Source organism: Sus scrofa, chromosome 11 (genome assembly GCF_000003025.6).
Source record: "Sus scrofa isolate TJ Tabasco breed Duroc chromosome 11, Sscrofa11.1, whole genome shotgun sequence".
Lineage (NCBI taxonomy): Eukaryota > Metazoa > Chordata > Mammalia > Artiodactyla > Suidae > Sus > Sus scrofa.
In genome coordinates this window covers 11,466,155-11,485,012 of record NC_010453.5, presented here as the reverse complement: position 1 = coordinate 11,485,012, position 18,858 = coordinate 11,466,155, and the positions used below count along the sequence as shown (strand labels likewise).

The window sequence follows — 18,858 nt, the reverse complement described above, 5'->3', positions numbered from 1 at the left end:
ACATTGTATCGTATGGTTCTTTTCCCCACCTTGTCCCACCTCACTTACTGGCTTGGGAAGATCTCCATTCACCCCTTCAAGTCTAGCTGCAATTTATTTCTTCTGTTAGGAAGCCCCTTTCACTGAGCTCACACAGCATTTTTAATAGACCTTGGTGAAAATATCTATCATGCTGTATTGTAACTATAAGTGTGATTTTGTGTACAACTTATAAAACTAGTCTAAAAATATTAGCAAGACTATGAGTAGTTTTACGCCACTTAGCAACAGATCAATTAATATAATTTTGCTGCTTCCTGATGTTTAATACGTTTTGATGCTCTAACTGGAGTGAAGTACAGGCATAAAAAAACTATTTCAGAATTTGCAAATATTACACTTACAGACCTATTCCATAGACTACTATTCTTCAGTGCTGCTACTGAAAAGGATGAATGAATGTGGTTAAAATACTGTGCGTTACTTTGAAACGAATCAATTATCTTCCACGTTTGGACGCTTTCCGTTATTCCCTTGCATGCTCATTTGGTAAATTCCTTATTTTCTCTTAAGTGAGTTCACAGGTGTTCTGTGAAGCCAACTCCAACCGACTGAGCCAGAGTCAGTTATCTTTCCCTGTGTTCCTTTATGAAGTACTACCTCCCTCCATGATAATTGCTTATTTCTTTGCACTAAACCAGGATTTTGCAACCTCTGTATACTGACATTTGGGGCTTAATTTTGGTTATCATTCTGGAGAGCTGTCTTGTGAATGGTAGGATATTTCAGTAGCATTTTTTGTCTCTACCCTTTAGATGCTGGAAGTGCACCCTGACATCTACCTTGCTAAAAAGTATTGCACTGAACTATGTGCTGTTTGAAGGCAGACACTGTGTCTCAGTCTCGGAAGCCAACATTTAGCACATGCATGGCATGTAGAAGATATTCAATAAATGCTTTTAAATTAATGAAGCTACTTGATTCCTCCAAATCACTTTCTTTCTTTCTTTTCTTTTTTTCCTTTTTTTGGGCCACACTTGCGGCATATGGGGGTTCTCGGCCTAGGTGTCCAATTGAAGCCACAGCAGCTGCTGGCCTACACCACAGCCACAGCAATGCCAGACTGGCAATGATGGATCCTTAACCCACTGAGCGAGGCCAGGGATCGAAGCCGAAACCTCATGGTTCCTACTTGGAATCATTTCCACTGTGCCATGATGGGAACTCCCTCCAAATCACTTTAAAGCTTATCATCTGAAGCTTCAACATAAAAACAGGGAAGTTGTTGAAAATCTTTGCTGATATGAAAATGCTGTTATATAAAATCTTCAAAATGTATTTTATAAGCATATTTTGTAATTTAAATGAATTATTATTCATTTTAATAATAATATAAAATAGTTTATACTTCATAATAAGCATTTATGTTATCCATTTTAATTATTTTAAGAGGCTACAAAACCAAGATCATGATATTGAAATATGACATTGGCATCAAAAAGAGCTGAAAATGATTCTGTACGTCTTTCTCTTTCTCTCTCATAAAAATTTACATTATTAACTTTTAAATAAATTATTTAACAATAATCAGCTCATCTATTTCATTCCCTATTTGAAGATTTAATTAATAATACACCAACTAAAATAGACTTATCAATGAACATTAATAAGATGTTTGCTAGAAATGCTACATGGTACAAATAATAGATTATTAGGTTAAAAAAAATCAAATCATCTTTCTCAAATACTCTAAGTGTAAACTCAAAAAATTAGAGTCAGAATAAATGAAGTCATAATCTGAAGCTCCTTTCTCAGCAACTGTATACAGCTGCACTGGTATTTTTTATTCTCAGTGCTTTTCTTATTTCTTGATGACTGCAAGTAGCACATTACAGTAGCCATGCATACACCATCAAAACTAATTTAATTCCAGATTCATTACAGAGCTGCTTTTTATTCATCAAGGTCATATCTTGATGGCTTCACAAGCTTAGATAAATCAGGTGTTAAGCAGACACATCTCTGAGGAACCTAAGGATGTTCTCATTTGCAGTTCTCAGCATATCTTATTATTTATTGCCAAAGAAGTGACTGATTAACTTTGTCATTTTTGCTCCTTGTTTTTTTTTTCCTCCGGCTAAAACAGCCTGCCCTCTTCTGTGACGCCAGATCAGACCTATTTAAGATGATGTCTTTGATCACAGACATGGGGAGCTTGAGATCTTAGGCTCTGATGAAACATTGTTCCACTATAATTTCATGGAAGGGAAAGAGAGTCCTAAATGATAATTGACAGTCAACAAAGACGACCAAACTTATTAAGATTTTATACTATTCTTTGACAGCATAATCGTTCAGCACGAGAAGCGCACCAGAATTTGTCTAGTCTAGGTTTTATTTAAATATACAAACAATATATAAAACCCTTCTTTTTCATCATTTCCTTATTAGCTAATTTGCCCTGAATAAGAAAACCTTGCAGGTCAGAAGATGAATTTATGAGTTCTAAAATATTTTCCTTATGTTCTTCCATTGCTACGGTCTGTAAAATTTCTACTAATCAATTAAATTTGCACTTGTATGAGATTTTATTATGAGAAAACACCTAAATAACACATTCAATACATATGAAATTAGAGCATTAAACACCAGGAAAAAAAATCACACGCCTCTAGGTTTTTATTAATCACATTCCAACACCAGAGGCTGAAAGTATATCAAATCACACCAAATCTTTTGCACATGACAACCTCATAAATTATTCAACTCATTAGTATTACTAAGAAGCATGAAAAACTCCATCAGTGTTACGGATGTTTTCCAACCAAAAAAGGTCAACCCAAAGTTTTAATAATGAAATGGAAGAGAAAGCTTTTCAAAGTAAATATGAAATAAAATAACTGTCCTTTATGTCTCCTTGAAAATATATGCAATACTGATTATTTACTCATTTAAAAGAAAATATTGTTAATAAATTCGTTTTGTGGCTCCAAATAAATTGCCTAAAAAGAGTATCATGAAATTTAAATTACAGCTAAATGCTTCTGTCCATCACATGAAAGTTTAACTATATTTAATCTGTAATGTTTGACTGACTGAGGAAAAGTCAAGTGATTCAAAACATTTTTATGAAAACATTATGTTTGCAAATTCAGTTTTAGTTCTATTATATTAATATAGGCTCACATTCTTTTTTTTTTTTTTTTTTTGTCTTTTTAAGGCTGCACCCATGACATATGGAGGTTCCCAGGCTAGGGGTCTAATGGGAGCTGCAGCTGCCAGCCCACACCATAGCTACAGGGACCTGGGATCCAAGCCGCATCTGTGACCTACACATCACAGCTCACAGCAATGCTGGATTCTTAACCCACTCAGCAAGGCCAGGGATCAAACCTGCATCCTCATGTATACTAGTCAGGTTTGTTAACCACTGAGCCATGGCTCCTAGGCTCACGTTCTTAAAACAGTGCACTACAGAAACAGAGAGACATGACAGGTGAGCAAACTGCAGGGATTGCTTTGATAGCCATGTAAATATTCCCTATTTAAGTAATTTTAAATTATTCCCTCAGCTTGTACAACTTGTTTAAAATTCTGAAAACTTCGATCATTGATTCAAATACTTCTAGCCATACTGAAAGTTCCGTTTATAAAATATTCTTTTGTTCCTAAAACAATTTAGTTGTCGTGATGTAGATGAATAGAAAAAAATTTTGACTGCAGATCACAGCAGAGTTTCTGTGCATTAAATGTTTAACTTTCAAGATAAAATCTGAAATACCATAACTATTTAATACAGAGGGAGGAATAAATGAATTTCAGTTTGTTCTAGAAAATTTGAAGGTTTGTGCTATAAATATACCCTTTATCTCTGTCTACACAAACCAAAACATTAAATCATCTGGATGTTAGTCCATACACTGCCAGACTTTAAGGTACTTAGAACACATGTTTAATGGCAGGCAGAGTAGCCAGAAGATGGGCTGGGTTTTGCTACTTTTATATGAATGTTCTGTGAATACAAAAGCTTTCTCTAAAATATACAGTATATGTTTTCAATTAAGTCTTTCGACATCTATTTTTTATTGGATGAAGTGCTTTGTAATAATGACTGACATTTACTTCCTATTTCTTCTGAAGAAATGCTTCGTGCATAGGTTGGAAGGCATACGAAGAGTTTGGAAGAAGATATAATACTATGTTTCTTCCTGGCAATCTGCAGCGCCTCCTTCTACTTTCATGCACAGACCCTTCAGGGAGCACTTTCCCCTGACTCCTCTCATCTTCCATATTCTACTCCTCTCTACCTGCTGCCAAAGCCCACAGATGTGAAGTGAAAGAGGTGTGCTCTAGGACTGTGTTTGAAGGTAGAATTGTTTGAGTTCTCTTTTGTCTTCCACTACCCAACCTTAACCCCGAGAATGGAAACACAGTAATTCTGCAATGGGTACCACGTCGAGGTGCTGAATATTTTATGGCATATACTTGGCCTTTGTTCATACCCTACTTTCCCTTTATCAAAGAAGCCAACTCAGGAGGGATACTAGGTTCTGAATACTGCTGATGATCCAGGGTTTAAAGCTCATAAACCACTACATATTTTAAAATACACTTATACTACACACGGAGGATGTTTAGCATCACCCATATCCTTCGTCATGTATTTCAAACTTAGAATAGTATTTTTTAGTTTAGATTTACTAACAATGGTTGCTATGTTTCTAAAACATGAGAATCAGTCTTAAAAAAGATGCTAATTTTTAAAAAATTTTTCTTCTGACACTGGCACTGGCTTAAGCTTTGGCACAGGCTTAATAACAAAGACATTTTACAAACTGAACATAAAAGTTAAGGCACTCATTTTTACAAAGAACCAAAAGAAATATTTTTCTAAGAGACTCCTTTTAAAAGAAACCTGACGCATGCTGAACGTAGTAAAATGTGAATCCCACGTAATTAAAGTTTTGGCAACTCAGTGTCACTAGTAATATCACTCTAGCCTAACTCTGCTACAAATTGTGTCTAGATGTTCTAATTTCAAATGAGGTGAATTCAAGATGAATTGGTGAAAAAGCCTAAATGGTTGGGTGAAATGAAGTTCCAAAATTTTCATTTCAAATTATAAAGCATGCCACTTTAAGTAAATATTTCTAAGAATCTCTTCCCATAAGAGCATAACGATAATAACCTATTTTAAGGTAGTGCTAGATCCTTGGTTGCTAAACCTTAGGTGATTTTTTTTTTTTGAGTTGATTAAAGAAATCCCCTATAGTACAAGTCAGCTGTAATTTTTTTTTTTTTACCATATTCTCTCCTGTAGTTACTTTCATTGTATAAAGTTAATTTGTAACTTTATCTTAGGTATAATAGTTCCATGTGAAATCCTCAAATATTTATGTTTTGAGCCTTACTAAGTTATATAAGTTCAGACTACTCACATAGTAAATTTTAAAAGCTATGCACATTTTCTTTTTATTAGGATTAAATATTTCCCTGTTCAATCCATCAAGAATACAAATGGCATTCTATGTTATAAACTATGATAAATCTGAAAGCATATGGCTCATTCATTACTCTCAAATAAATATAAATATAAGTGATTGTGAGAAGAAAAGTAGTTAATAACAAAAATATATGGACAGTGTTTAATAATAGTATTTTCTGAGTGTGTATGATTTATAAAATTATGATATGATTAATCAAACTCAAACTTGTTAGAACATTTGAAACTAGGTGGATAGATAGAACAGTCTTATGCATACTTCTTGGTGGACAGGATTCTAGAGTAGAAGCATTTTAATTAAAATACAAAAATTATTTTGATATTTACTATTTATTGTGCATTTTGTAAAGGACAATTTAGACTATAACTCTACTGTAGTGTCACAAAATTGATGATCTCTATAATGTAGGATGCTCTTTTTCAAAATTTATTTGCAATCCACTGGAAGGTTGGTAACTTAAACAGGGATATTGAGACATGATTTACTTTATTAGACTGAAAATAATAGAATAGAATAGGGTCAAATTAGAGAATGCCATGTAATGAGATTATTAATAACACATTTGTTTCAGTTAAATACACACACACACATATATATGTACTGCTATATGTATATATAGCAGCACACCTAACTGTGCACATATATATACACAGCATGTACATACATATACTCACACAGCAGACATTTGTGTATATACACACATGCACATATAAATTATAATTAGAAATATATAAATCTGAATATATAATAACAAAAGTTCATTTTTTCTTCTTTTCAGTGATCAAAGATCAAAGTTTGAAAAGTACTCAGAGGAAAATGAGTTCACTCTTATTTTAGGCTATACGAGAAGGATGTTGGGTAACAACCAACTATGCAGAGTCTTCTAATCTATTACAAAGAAACTGAAGCGTCTAATATACCAAATGGGGAAATCTTGGATTGATTAAGCGTAACCTAAATGATCTGAAGGATAAAGCAGAACGTAACACTGTTGACCTATGACATGGAAAATTTTATTTTTTATTTTTAAACTTTTATAAAGTATAGTTGATATACAATGTTGTGTCAATTTCTGCTGTACAGCAAAGTGACCCCGTCATACATAAATATACACTCTTTTTCTCATATTATCTTCCATCACATTCTATCACAGAGATTGGATATAGTTCCCTGTGCTTATACCGCAGGACCTCATGGCTTCTCCATTCTAAATGTAATAGTTTGCATCTACTAACCCCAAACTCCTGGTCCATCCAACTCCCACCCTCCCCACTCTTGCAACCACAAGATATAGAGAATTTTAAATGCTGGTGGAAAAAAAATGATCAACCTAGAAGAGTCGCCACCTCACATCCACAAGTATCTCTGTGTGAGAGGCACTGCTACTCACCGTACTCTATTGCAGCTTTGAGCAATGCTTCCGCATGAGTGGAGCCAAATGCATTACGGACAAACCGTCTCCTTCGACGAAGATCATCTTCCCAGTAATCCAAACGCCAGAAATCGTGCAACTGGCTAGTAACGGGAAAATTAAAAAGAATAATAACTATCAACAACAATGTGAACTGGAAATGCATTTTTCAAGTTATATAAATTCACAGATCGTTTACGAAATAAATTTTTAAAAGTTTCATACATTTTTGTTTATAGAATTACATATTTTCTCTATTCAATCCGTCAGGAACACGAATGGCATTATATATTACAAACGATGATAAATTTACATCTTTTAAATTAATAAATGACAAAATTAAATATTTATTCCTTTGGTCTCATTAGAAAATTAAGATAATCTTAGAGGTATTTATATTTTACAATTGTGTTTGTATACACGTTTCCTCTACAAAAGAACAAAACTTAAAATAGTAACATTCTCATATTTTAGGCATTGTAACATTCAGTCCTGCTTTCTTTACAATGTTCTCCCTTCTACTAAAAACATTAATCACTGGGAGTTTAGCAACAAATGCAGCATCAAATTACAAGTATTAATGGCACAGTTTGCATTCTTTTACACTGTTTTTAACAAGGCTTATAAATCACAGGATAGACCTTCTACAAATAGTTTGCAATTTAATGACCATGGCTTCTTAGTAGACTGAATTAAGAACTATAAAATATTGCCCACTTGGATTTGGTGGAACAATGATTAAAATAATGTGCTGAAATATTCATTGAAATAATTCCCCGCTGCCCACAGCAACCTGAGAAAAGTGCAATTTTATCCATTATTAATAATACTGAATTAGAGCTGCAAAAAAATCTAGTATGTGGTAATTGTCTTGGTAAATTATTATTCTAACACTAACAGAGTCCTTGGATGATTGTACAGCTTTCAACTAATATAAACCATTAGTAGTCATGTCCATCATTGGGTAACACTGTCTAAACTATGTTACACTTTAAACCAATATTAAAAATCTATGAGGTATTTCAGAAACTACTGATATATGTACTACATGAATGGCACATTTTATAATATCATTTTTGTTTTCAATTTAATTTTAATAAACATTAGTGTTAAGTGCTGCTGCTTGAGAAGTCTGTCTTTCTCTGCATAGTATTTGGAATAATATACTCAAAAGATAATATTCTAGTTTTCCTGGGTGGCATTATTCATAAAAACATACAAAATGCTTTCATAAAAGATTCAAATTTGGTTTTTATTTTAATATTTCATTGTAGGAGAACACTATGTTTAAGTTGGAAACTGCATTTTTTTCATCATTATCTCTCCAGCATAATATCTGACACATACTATGTTTTTAATAAATATTCAATGAATTAAAATAATTTTTTAACCTTGAAAATCTACAGATACATATAGTCATTGAGAACAGCAATTTACTTTGGAAAAAATTTAGATTTTTATGGTTTTTTTTTTTCCCCTAAAGCTAATAGTAGAAGAACACATCAACTTAAAGAATATATAAAAAAGAATATTAAATTATCATCACTTTGGTATATTTTAATATACTTGTTTTCTTAAACATTACGATTTTATTTTGCTGTCAAAATAATGATTATCTTGTGATTAGCTACTACAAGTAGTGTACCTCTATCATTACTTTAACATAAGATGAGTTCTATCCTTAACTAATACAGACTAATCTCAGTAGTTTAAGGAAAACCATGCCAAAATCTTGATATAATGGTATTCCTTGAACATATGTTAAAATTAAGTAACTGAATTCACCAGGGGAGACCTGGATCTAATGTTTTCTTAAATTTCTAACCACAAACATACTTTCCTCTATTCTTTCCATTAAGTACAACTGAAAAAAATTGGACACTGTATATAAAACAAACATAACAAACTCTGAAAGGTGGAGAGCAGAAGGCAGACTGGCTAAGGATCATAGTGCCAGAGGAAAACAAAGTGGTGAGTTCTCTGGATTATCTTTATGTCTCATTTGCCCTAGATTTAGAGACAAGAGGCTAGCTAACAACCCAGATAGGCCAATGGGTACAGACAAAAAGAGCAACAACAAAAAGCCCCAACAAAAACCTGTTTCTCTAGCCAAAAGACCAGGAAAGGGGCATCCTAGGAAGATAGGCAAGTTTCAGACAATTACTGTATTCCAGCCAAACACCGCAGAGAAACTGTGCCCTGCCACCCACACTAGCAAAGGATGAGTGGGAAGTGTAGATGTGAAACTTCATGATGGTGTAATGAGGCACCCTAACTTTCTCACTGGGGTGGTATCAGGGAGGCCCAAATAGGGAGCCAGGACCTTCATCTCTGCTGGCTGGTGCCAATGTGTCCCACCCTTGGAGTCAGTGGTGAGCATGTCGAGGGCCTGGATGTCCACCTCTATTGGCCAGTAATGAAGTAGCCTTCTCTTCCCATTGGGGTGGTGTCAGGAGGAGGCATAGTAGAGTCAGGACTTTTACCACTGACCAACAGGAATGTGGCCATCCATTAGCGGACACCAGGTGGGGAGCGGAACTCCTCCACCCTGGCAAGCAGTAATGAGGAGCTGCCCACTCCTTGGATGTCAATGGAAGGGAAGTGGGGAACCTAGATTTCGATCTCCATCTTGCAGTGAGGAGGCAGTGCTCCCCATTTTCCTGGAGGAGCAATGACAGGGAAAGTCAACTAAAACAGAAGATTTAAATGCGATAAAAAAATTCTCAGAAAATAATAATAATTTTAAAAATCCAGGTTTTAATCTTAAACTATGTGTCATACCATGAATCTGGAAGATCTCATATGGAATGTAAAAAGATCATCTGTAGATGCCAGTACTGAGATGACAGAGATATTAGACTTTTTTGACAAGGATTTTAAATGAGCCATGATTTAAAAAGGCTTCGGTGAGGAATTATGAATATGCTTGAAAGAAAAAAAAAAGAAAGATTCAGCGGAGACCCAAACAGTCTCAGCCAAAGAATAAAAGATATAAAGAGGTACTAAATGAAAATTTAAGAACTAACAAATATAGTAGCCAAGATAAAAACCTCAGGAGATGAGCTCAACAGCAGAATGGAGGGCACAGCAAAAAAAGTAGTTAACTGGAAGACAGAACAATAGAAATCATCCAATCTGAAACAACAAAGACGAAACAGACTGAAAAAAAATTGAATAGATCCTCAGAGATTTATGGATTATAAATCTAATATTTGGGTTATTGGGATCCTGGAAGGAGATGAGAAAGAAAGCAGAACTCAAATAACGCCCGAAAAAACAATGACTGAATATTTTCCAAATCTGGCAAAACCCCGCAAATGTACAGATTTAAGAAGCTGAGTGGTCTAGATACTCATGTTGCAACAGAACAAAGGGTGGGGGAAAAAATGTAATTGTAATGTATACATGTAAGGATAACCTGACCCCCTTGCTGTACAGTGGGAAAATAAAAAAATTAAAAAAAAAAAGAGAAGCTGAGTGAACTCCAAACATGATAAAGCCTAAGAAGCGCATGCCAAGACATGTTACAATTACATTCCTAAAAAGTAAGGACAAAGAAAAACCTAAAAAGCAGCCAAGGAAAAAATGATATCTCATCTACAGAATGATCAGCTAGAATGATGGTATATTTCACGTTCAAAGCTATAGTGGACAAAGGAAGTGTAAAATTTTTATGTGCTGCAGGAGAGAACTGTCAAAGCAGGGAGAATAAACAGAAAAGAAGAAATAATCCTTCAAAAAGAATGTTGTCTATAAGAAATCCACTTCAAATACAGCAATATAGGCAGGTTGAAAGTGAAAGGATAAATATTATATATAAATTCAAATATTAATAAAAGGAAAGCAGGAGTATCAATATTAATTTCAGATAAATAAATACTTCAGAGAAAATAAAATTACCAATACCGTCAACCAGCATTTTTAGAACACTCCATCCAAGAGCAGAATACACACAGTTTTCAAGAGACTATGGAACATCTACCAAGATAGATTAGCATCATAAAGCATATTAACAAATTTAAAAGAATTGAAATAATACAGTCTATTCTTCCACAGAAATAGAATAAAAATAGAAATAATAGAAAGATAACAGTCAAATCTCCAAACATTTTGGAATTAAGGAAAAACACTTTTAAATAACCCATGAGTCAAAAAGAATTCTCTAAGGAAAACAAACAAACAAAAAATTGAACTGAAAGAGAATTACGTAAAAATATCAAATTTGTGGCATGCAACTAAAATAATACCAATACAGAAATTTATAGTACTAAATGCATATGTTAGAAAAAATGCAATGTCTCAAATCAATAATCTATATTCCTACTTTAAGAACATAGTAAAAGAAAAAGCAAAGCAAGCAGAAGGAAGGAAATAAAAAAGATAAATGTAGAAATCAATGAAATTGATAACAAAAAAATAGAAAAAAAATCAATAAAACAAAGAGCTGGTTCTTTGAAAAGATTGATGAAACTTACAAAGAAAAACAGGAAAGACATGATTACTGATATTAGGAATGAAACAGGGTAGACGTCAAAACTATAATAAGGAAATGCTTAGACAAAAGGGACCAATTCCTTGGAAAGCACAAACTACCACAGCTCATTATGAAATAGATAATATGAACAGCTCTGAAACTTTTGAGGAAATTTAATATGTTACTTCAAAAAAAAAGTGGGAGTTCCCATCCTGGCGCAGTGGAAACAAATCCTACTAGGAACCATGAGGTTGCAGGTTTGATCCCTGGCCTCACTCAGTGGGTTAAGGATCCAGCGTTGCCCTGTGAGCTGTGGTGTAGGTTGCAGACGCGGCTCGGATCCGCGTTGCTGTGGCTGTGGTACAGGCTGGCAGCAACAGCTCTGATTGGACCCCAGCCTGGGAACCTCCATATGCTGCTGGCGCAGCCCTATAAAGACAAAGACAAAAAAAAAAAAAAAAAAAAGGAATCTTCAGGCCCAGATGATTTCACTGAAAAATTCTATCAAACACTTGGTGAAAATTATCCCCAGTTATATATGATTTCTTCTAGAAAATACAACAGGAAGAAACACTTCTAGGCTAATTTACAGCTACTATTACACCAATTCAAAAATCAAAGACAGTACAAAGAAAAGAAAACTACAAATATTCCCTATAAATACAGAAACAAAAATCATCAGCAAAATATTAGTAAATAGAATTCAGGAATATATAATAAAAATTATACAAGGTGACCAAGTAGAGTTTATTTCAAGGATGGAAGGCTGGTTCAATATTTGTTTTTTGTTGTTTTTTTTTTTGTTGTTGTTGCTATTTCTTGGGCCGCTCCCACGGCATATGGAGGTTCCCAGGCTAGGGGCTGAATCGGAGCTGTAGCCACCGGCCTACGCCAGAGCCACAGCAACACGGGATCCGAGCCGTGTCTGCACCTACACCACAGCTCACGGCAACGCCGGATCGTTAACCCACTGAGCAAGGGCAGGGATCGCACCCGCAACCTCATGGTTCCTAGTCGGATTCGTTAACCACTGTGCCACGACGGGAACTCCCCAATATTTGAAAATCAATGAATATAATCCACTATATTAACACCTAAAGAAGAAAAAAAAAAACCATATAATTATATAACCAATATAGAAAAGAATTTGACAAAATTCAACATTCATTCATCATAGAAAACATCGTCAGAAAAACAGGAACAAAGATCAACTTCCTCAACTTGATAAAAATATCCATAAAAAACCTAGAGCCAAAATTATATTTAAAGTCGAAAGACTCGAAAGACTGAATCCCTTTCCATTAAAATGGGAACAAAGCAAAAATGTCTGCTCTCATCATTGCTTATTCAACATAGTACTGGGATTTCTAGCCAATGCGATAAGGAGTAACAACAAAGAAAACAAAGGTAATATAGATAGGAAAGGAGGAAATAAAACAGTCCCTATTTGCAGATGACATAATTGTCCACGTAGAAAATCATAAAAAAATCTATCAAAAACTCCTAGAACTACTTACTGAGTTTAGCAGTTCATAGGCTACAAGATAAACATGCAAATAGCAATTGTGTTTCTGTAGGCCAGCGATTAACATATAGACACTGAAATTAAAATATGACTTAAAAATAACAAATGAAAAGAGACACTTAGGTACAAATCTAACCAAATATGTACAGGATTCATGTAATGAAAACTATAAAATGTTGATAAAAGGAATCAAATAATATCTAAATACAATGGAAAGGCATACCATACCATGTTCATAGAGTGGAAGGCTCAATATAATAAAGACTTCAGTTCTCCCCAAATTAATATCAAAATTCCAGCAAGAGTTTTATAAATATAAATATTATTCTAAAATTTATAGATAGAAGGATAAATCAGGAGAAATCAGTTTACCTAATTTTGAGATATATAGTTACAACAAACAAGACTTTGTGATAAGGCCAAGGAATAGACATACGGATTAATGAAACAGAAGAGAGAACCGAGAAATAGATTCACACCAGTGTACCCAACTGATTTTCACAAAGGTGGGGAACCAAAGAAATGGAAGAAAGTTTTTTCAATAAATTGTGCAGGAACAATTGAACGTCCATAAGCAAAAAAATAAACCCTGACCTAAATCTCACATCTTATACAAAAATTAACTAAAAATGGATCAGAAACAATTCTAAACCTATAACCACTTTAGGAAAAAAGAAGAAAATCTTTGGGATAGAGCTAGTTAAAGACTTCTTAGACTTGACACCAAAAGCACAAACCCTGAAAGCAAAACTGATAAATGGATTTCGCAGAAATTAAAAATAGTTGATTTACAAAAGAACAAGTTATGTTTTATAATAACTTTCTATGCTGTGTAGTCCATGAAAATATCAAATTATTATGTTATACACTTGAAACTAGTGTATTATTGTAAGTTAACCATACTTCAATAATAAAAAGAACATGTTAAGAGGATGCAAAAAGGGAATGAAAATATCTGCAAACCATATATCTGACAAAGGGCTGATATCTAGAATTTACAGAAAAGTTTCAAACTCAACAGTACAAAAGCCAACTATCCAGTTAGAACATGGGAAAAGACATGAAGACATATTTCACTGAAGAGTATATAAAAATGGAAAACATACACAGGAGAAGATATTCTATATGGCTATCCTAATAGCCATAAGGGATAGGCCGATTAAAACCACAGTGAGATAGCACTTTCCTTCTATCAGAATTGCTAAAATAAAACATAGAGACAATACCAAATATTGGCAAGAAAATGGAGAAGTTGGATTTCTTATTCATTGCTAGTGGGAATAAAAATTAGTATAGTCACTCTGGAAAACAGTTTGGTAGCTTCATAAGAAACTAAATATGTAACTATCATTTGACCCAGTAATTGTACTTCTGGGCATTTACTGTAGCACAATGAAAACTTATGTTCACACAAAAATATGTACACAGATGTTGATAGCAGCTTAATTAATTTTTTTGGGGGGTGGCCCCAAACCCACAGTATATGGAGGTTCCAGGCTAGGGGTCTAATTGGTGCTGGCCTACACTACAACCACAGCAATGCCAGATCCAAGCCACATCTGCGACCTACACCACGGTCCATGGCCATGCCATATCCTTAACCCACTGAGCGAGGCCAGGGATCAAACCGGCAACCTCATGGTTCCTAGCTGGATTCGTTTCCTCTGCGCCATGACAGGAACTCCAATAGCAGCTTTATTTGTAACAGCCCCTCCTTCTCCGCCAACCAAACTGGAAACAACTCAGATGTCCTCCAATAAGGAAAATGGTTAAACCAACATGGTACCTCCATACCGCGAAATACTTCCCAGAAATAAAACGAAACATTGCCACAGACAACCACCTGGATGAATCTGCAGAATTATGCTGAGGGGAAAAAAAAACACCACCACAATGATTCCATATATATAACATTCTTGAAATGGCCAAGTTTCAGAAATGAACAGATCAATGTCTGCCAGGGTGAATCCAGAGGGAGGGGGATGTCACTTTAAAAAATTACCACGAGGGATCCTTGTGATAATGCCAATGTTGTTACCCTGACTGTATCAATATTCTGATTACATGTTATTATTTTTGCAAGATTTTACCATTGCTAGAAATTGGGTAAAAGGCACATAGGATCTCTCTGTCTTATTTCTTAAACTGCATGTGAATCTATAATTATCTTAAAATAAAATTCAACTAAAAAAAGTCCCCACCCTATCAAAATCTCTCTATATACGTAAAATTTCCTATACTCACATATATAATAGCTATACTAATTCAGTTTTTTAAATGATTTTTTCCATTATAGTTGGTTTACAGTGTTATCTCACAAACTAAATTTTTTAATTTCCAAATTCAGCACCCTATCCTTTCATGATATTTATTTTTAATGATGAAAAACATGTTTCTTCATCTTCTATATTCCACAAACCACTCTGCATAAATAATAATTCTAGGGTTAATTTATCTTTTTTTTTTTTTTTTTTTTTTTTTTTGCTTTTTTAGGGCCTCACCTACAGCATATGGAAGTTCCCAGGCTAGGGGTCTAATCCGAGCTGTAGCTGCCAGCCTTCGCCGCAGCCATAGCAATGCAGGATCTGAGCCTCGTCTGCGACCGACACCGCAGCTCACAGGGCAATGCGGGATCCTTAACCCACTGAGCGAGGCCAGGGATCAAACCTGCAACCTCATGGTTCCTAGTCAGATTTGTTTCTGCTGTACCATGATGGGAACTCTTTTTTTTTTTTTTTTTTTTTTTTTACTTGTCTTTGGGTATCAACTCATGTACCAATATTCAGTCAACCAGCCACACTTGCGGGTGCTTTGGTAAAGAACACTGCCTATGAGACAACTGAGGTCAGAGATGTGCTGGGAGGAAATGATAAAGGTGCATCACTTTCCTTTTGTTTGTTTTGGGGGAGGAGGATGCATAGGAGAGCTGTCAGTTTTCACTGCGAGCTGACTCCCTCATCTACTGGAGAGAGACATAAATACTGAATGGCTATTAACCAAATTCAACGCATAAATGACAGAGTAAATCATGCATCTCAATGGAACTCATTCTACCCTCTAATATAAACTAAAATAGTGATTTTTGGAAAAACTGTATTATGTCATTTCTACTTAAAAAAAATCATTGGTAATGAATGTTCAAATCTCCAAGTATCTTTTTCATTTCTTATGTCTTTTCTGTTTTGTTCTATTTTATTTTATTTTATTGCTTTTTAGGGCTGCACCTACAGCATATGGAAGCTCCCAGGCTAGGGGTTGAATTGAAGCTGCAGTCATAGCAATGTGTCTGTGACCTACACCACAGCTCACAGCAACACTAGATCCTTAACCCACTGAGCGAGGCCAAGGATCGAACCCGTGTCCTCATGGATGCTAGCTGGGTTTGTCGTTAACCACTGAGCCATGACGGGAACTCCTAGATGCTCCACTCTGATGAGTCTTGAGCCCCTAACAAATGAGGTCCCTAGAAATATAGATATTATACTGATCCAAGAAAACTCTTTGGTATGAAGTTATTATAGGCATCTCTGTGGCTCTGGTCTTATATAATCTGGAAGAAGCTTGGCTCCTAGAGGGTGGAGAACGCAGAGGATAGAAAAGAGGATGAGTGGCTGTGGCGCAAGCCAGTTGCTGTAGCTCCAATTCCACCCCCTAGCCTGGGAACCTCCACGTGCTGCAGGTGCAGCCCTAAAAAGACAAAGCGAACAAATAAACAAACAAAAAGGACAAAGACTAAGTATAAATAGGACTTGAGGAAGTTCCTAGGAGGCTGATTACATGAGCTAATTGCATACTTTTAGGAAAAATGAAACAGCATTTTGCACCCTCTGTGGACTCCTGGATCCATGCGGAGGGAGAGTGCCTTGTCCCTGCCATCTCGGGATCTGATGGGGGAGTTAGTTTGTAGACTACAACCCAGCTCATTCCAGGCTGTTCTTTCTGACACTCATTCATAGGTTTGTGTTGTTCCTCTGCATCTGTGTTCCTCTTTACATTTTTCTTAATTAAAGCATATTTTCACTCACCATGGTTTCTTTTTTGTTGGCACTTTTTTCTATCATATGCTCACAATTATGTTTTTAAAATCTGATATAAATATTGAAAGCTTTTTTTGTTGTTGAATTTTGGGTCATGAAATTTGTACTTTTTTCCCCTTCAGTTTTCAAAATCTGCTTTCCTATGTGACTTATACCTAGCATTCCCATTTATTAAAAAGAAATACATGGTAATTTACTCATCACTAACTGATGAGTGAGTTTTATAGTTTCGCAAAGCTCCTGAAATGGCATGTGGAATTTTGAGGGATATGTGTCTATGTATTTGTGAGGGAGAGGCTCACAGTTTTAATACAATTTTTCTCAAAAATTTCTGATAGAAAAATGTTTAGATATCATGAGGAGTATACAAAATAACTCACCCCCCTTTTTTTCTAATGGATAATAACTGTTTATTGGCAAGTCAAGAATCTTTAGAGGTTCTTCTGTAGGCAGAATGATACACCTATAAAAGGCTGATGTTTCAAGACCATTATATTTGGCATGTGTGCCAGGTTACCAGTCTAGGAAACTGGCACTCTCTTTTCTGTTTATAGCCCTATCTAACTTTATCCTTCACTCTCTCCTTCAATGTTTCCATTCAAAAAGATATTTACTGAGTATTTTTTATCCTGTGTTAGGCAATGTTCTTGGTGCTAAAGACATTATCGCAGTATAATACATATAATAAGATACATTTCTTTCCTTTTATTCTTACATGTTCTTCCCTCTGCTTTCCCACTGACACTCATCAGTATACACTGCTGACTCTCAAACTAAATCACTCCTTTACCATTCCTATTTAACAGTTCAATGTAGCAAAACGTAGCAAGGTACACTTTGCCGTATTCTTCTGTAATATGTGAGCCATTCCAGGAAAAAAAAAAAGGTAATAATGTTGATTACTGTAATACATTTTTAAGAAGTATGAACTCTAGATGTGATTGTTATTAATAATTTGTAAGCACGATTAAAAATGTTTACCCTGTGATAAGCCTATTTAGGTCAGTACATTTTGAGCACTCTCAAGTTTCCTTTAATACCCTAAGTTAGGTTGATAAGCACTTTCTTCATGAGGGAGATTTAGATTTCCTGCACTTGGAGAGCAGCCAGGGGGACACAATAGGAACCACTGCGCTGCATCCCCATGGTTGTACAGATGGTCATGCTGCACTAGAATTCCGCTTGAATTTGCAAGTTTATGGCAGCTATAACCTCATGTGTGATACCTTTAATGATGTCAGCCAGGAGGGTGCATGTGAGATCCTGTGTATTATTTCCTACTATTTATTTATTTTGGTCTTCATAGTTTTGTTTTTGCCTTGCACAACTGAATTAGAGAAACACTGAGTATCAACATCTGTATGTTTTGTTCAAAAGTGTGGTTTTACAAGTACAGTACATAATTGCTGGGAAAGTGTAAGTAAACAGCCAGTAATTAATGAAGGAACGATTCCCAGTGAGGTTGTATTATGAAATTAATGTTATTATCTAGCAATGGTGGCCATTCATTGGAATTTGGTGTTATTTTAATATAAATAGGGTTCAGGAAATCATAATTTTCCTCCATGAAATTTCTGATGATTACATTTTAGACTTATGCGAATGCACTTCATTTTCTTAAAAGGGACCCCTTCTCCCTTCCCAGAAATCAATCACCTTCATAAACTAGAGGGAAAACTGAATTTACCTGGTAAAATATGACGAAACTGCTAATTGGTTACTTGGTATTTGATAACAAAAGCCATTCAGTGGAACAGAGAAAAGGGTAAAAGGAACACAGGAATATTTTGCTAAACACATGCATAAAATACAGTGAAAACTTGAATTTCTGCTTGGCTGAAGACTTGGTGGTGATCATCAAGGTCAAGACTGAACAAAAACACAAACGCCAACCGACAGCCCACGAGTGAGGAGCTGTTACTCTCCCC

The 18,858-nt window shown here is 35.1% G+C and overlaps 1 protein-coding gene across 16 annotated transcripts in view; it reads right to left on the bottom strand.

The window, feature by feature from the left end:
• The window catches only part of NBEA (neurobeachin), a 637,779-nt gene that overhangs the window by 237,847 nt on the left and 381,074 nt on the right, over window positions 1-18,858 (bottom strand). For all 16 annotated transcript variants that reach the window (XM_021065194.1, XM_021065195.1, XM_021065200.1 and 13 more), the window contains one exon: window positions 6,874-6,998. In XM_021065194.1, the coding sequence (XP_020920853.1) occupies window positions 6,874-6,998 (125 nt within the window). The remainder of the gene's footprint in view (window positions 1-6,873; window positions 6,999-18,858) is intronic.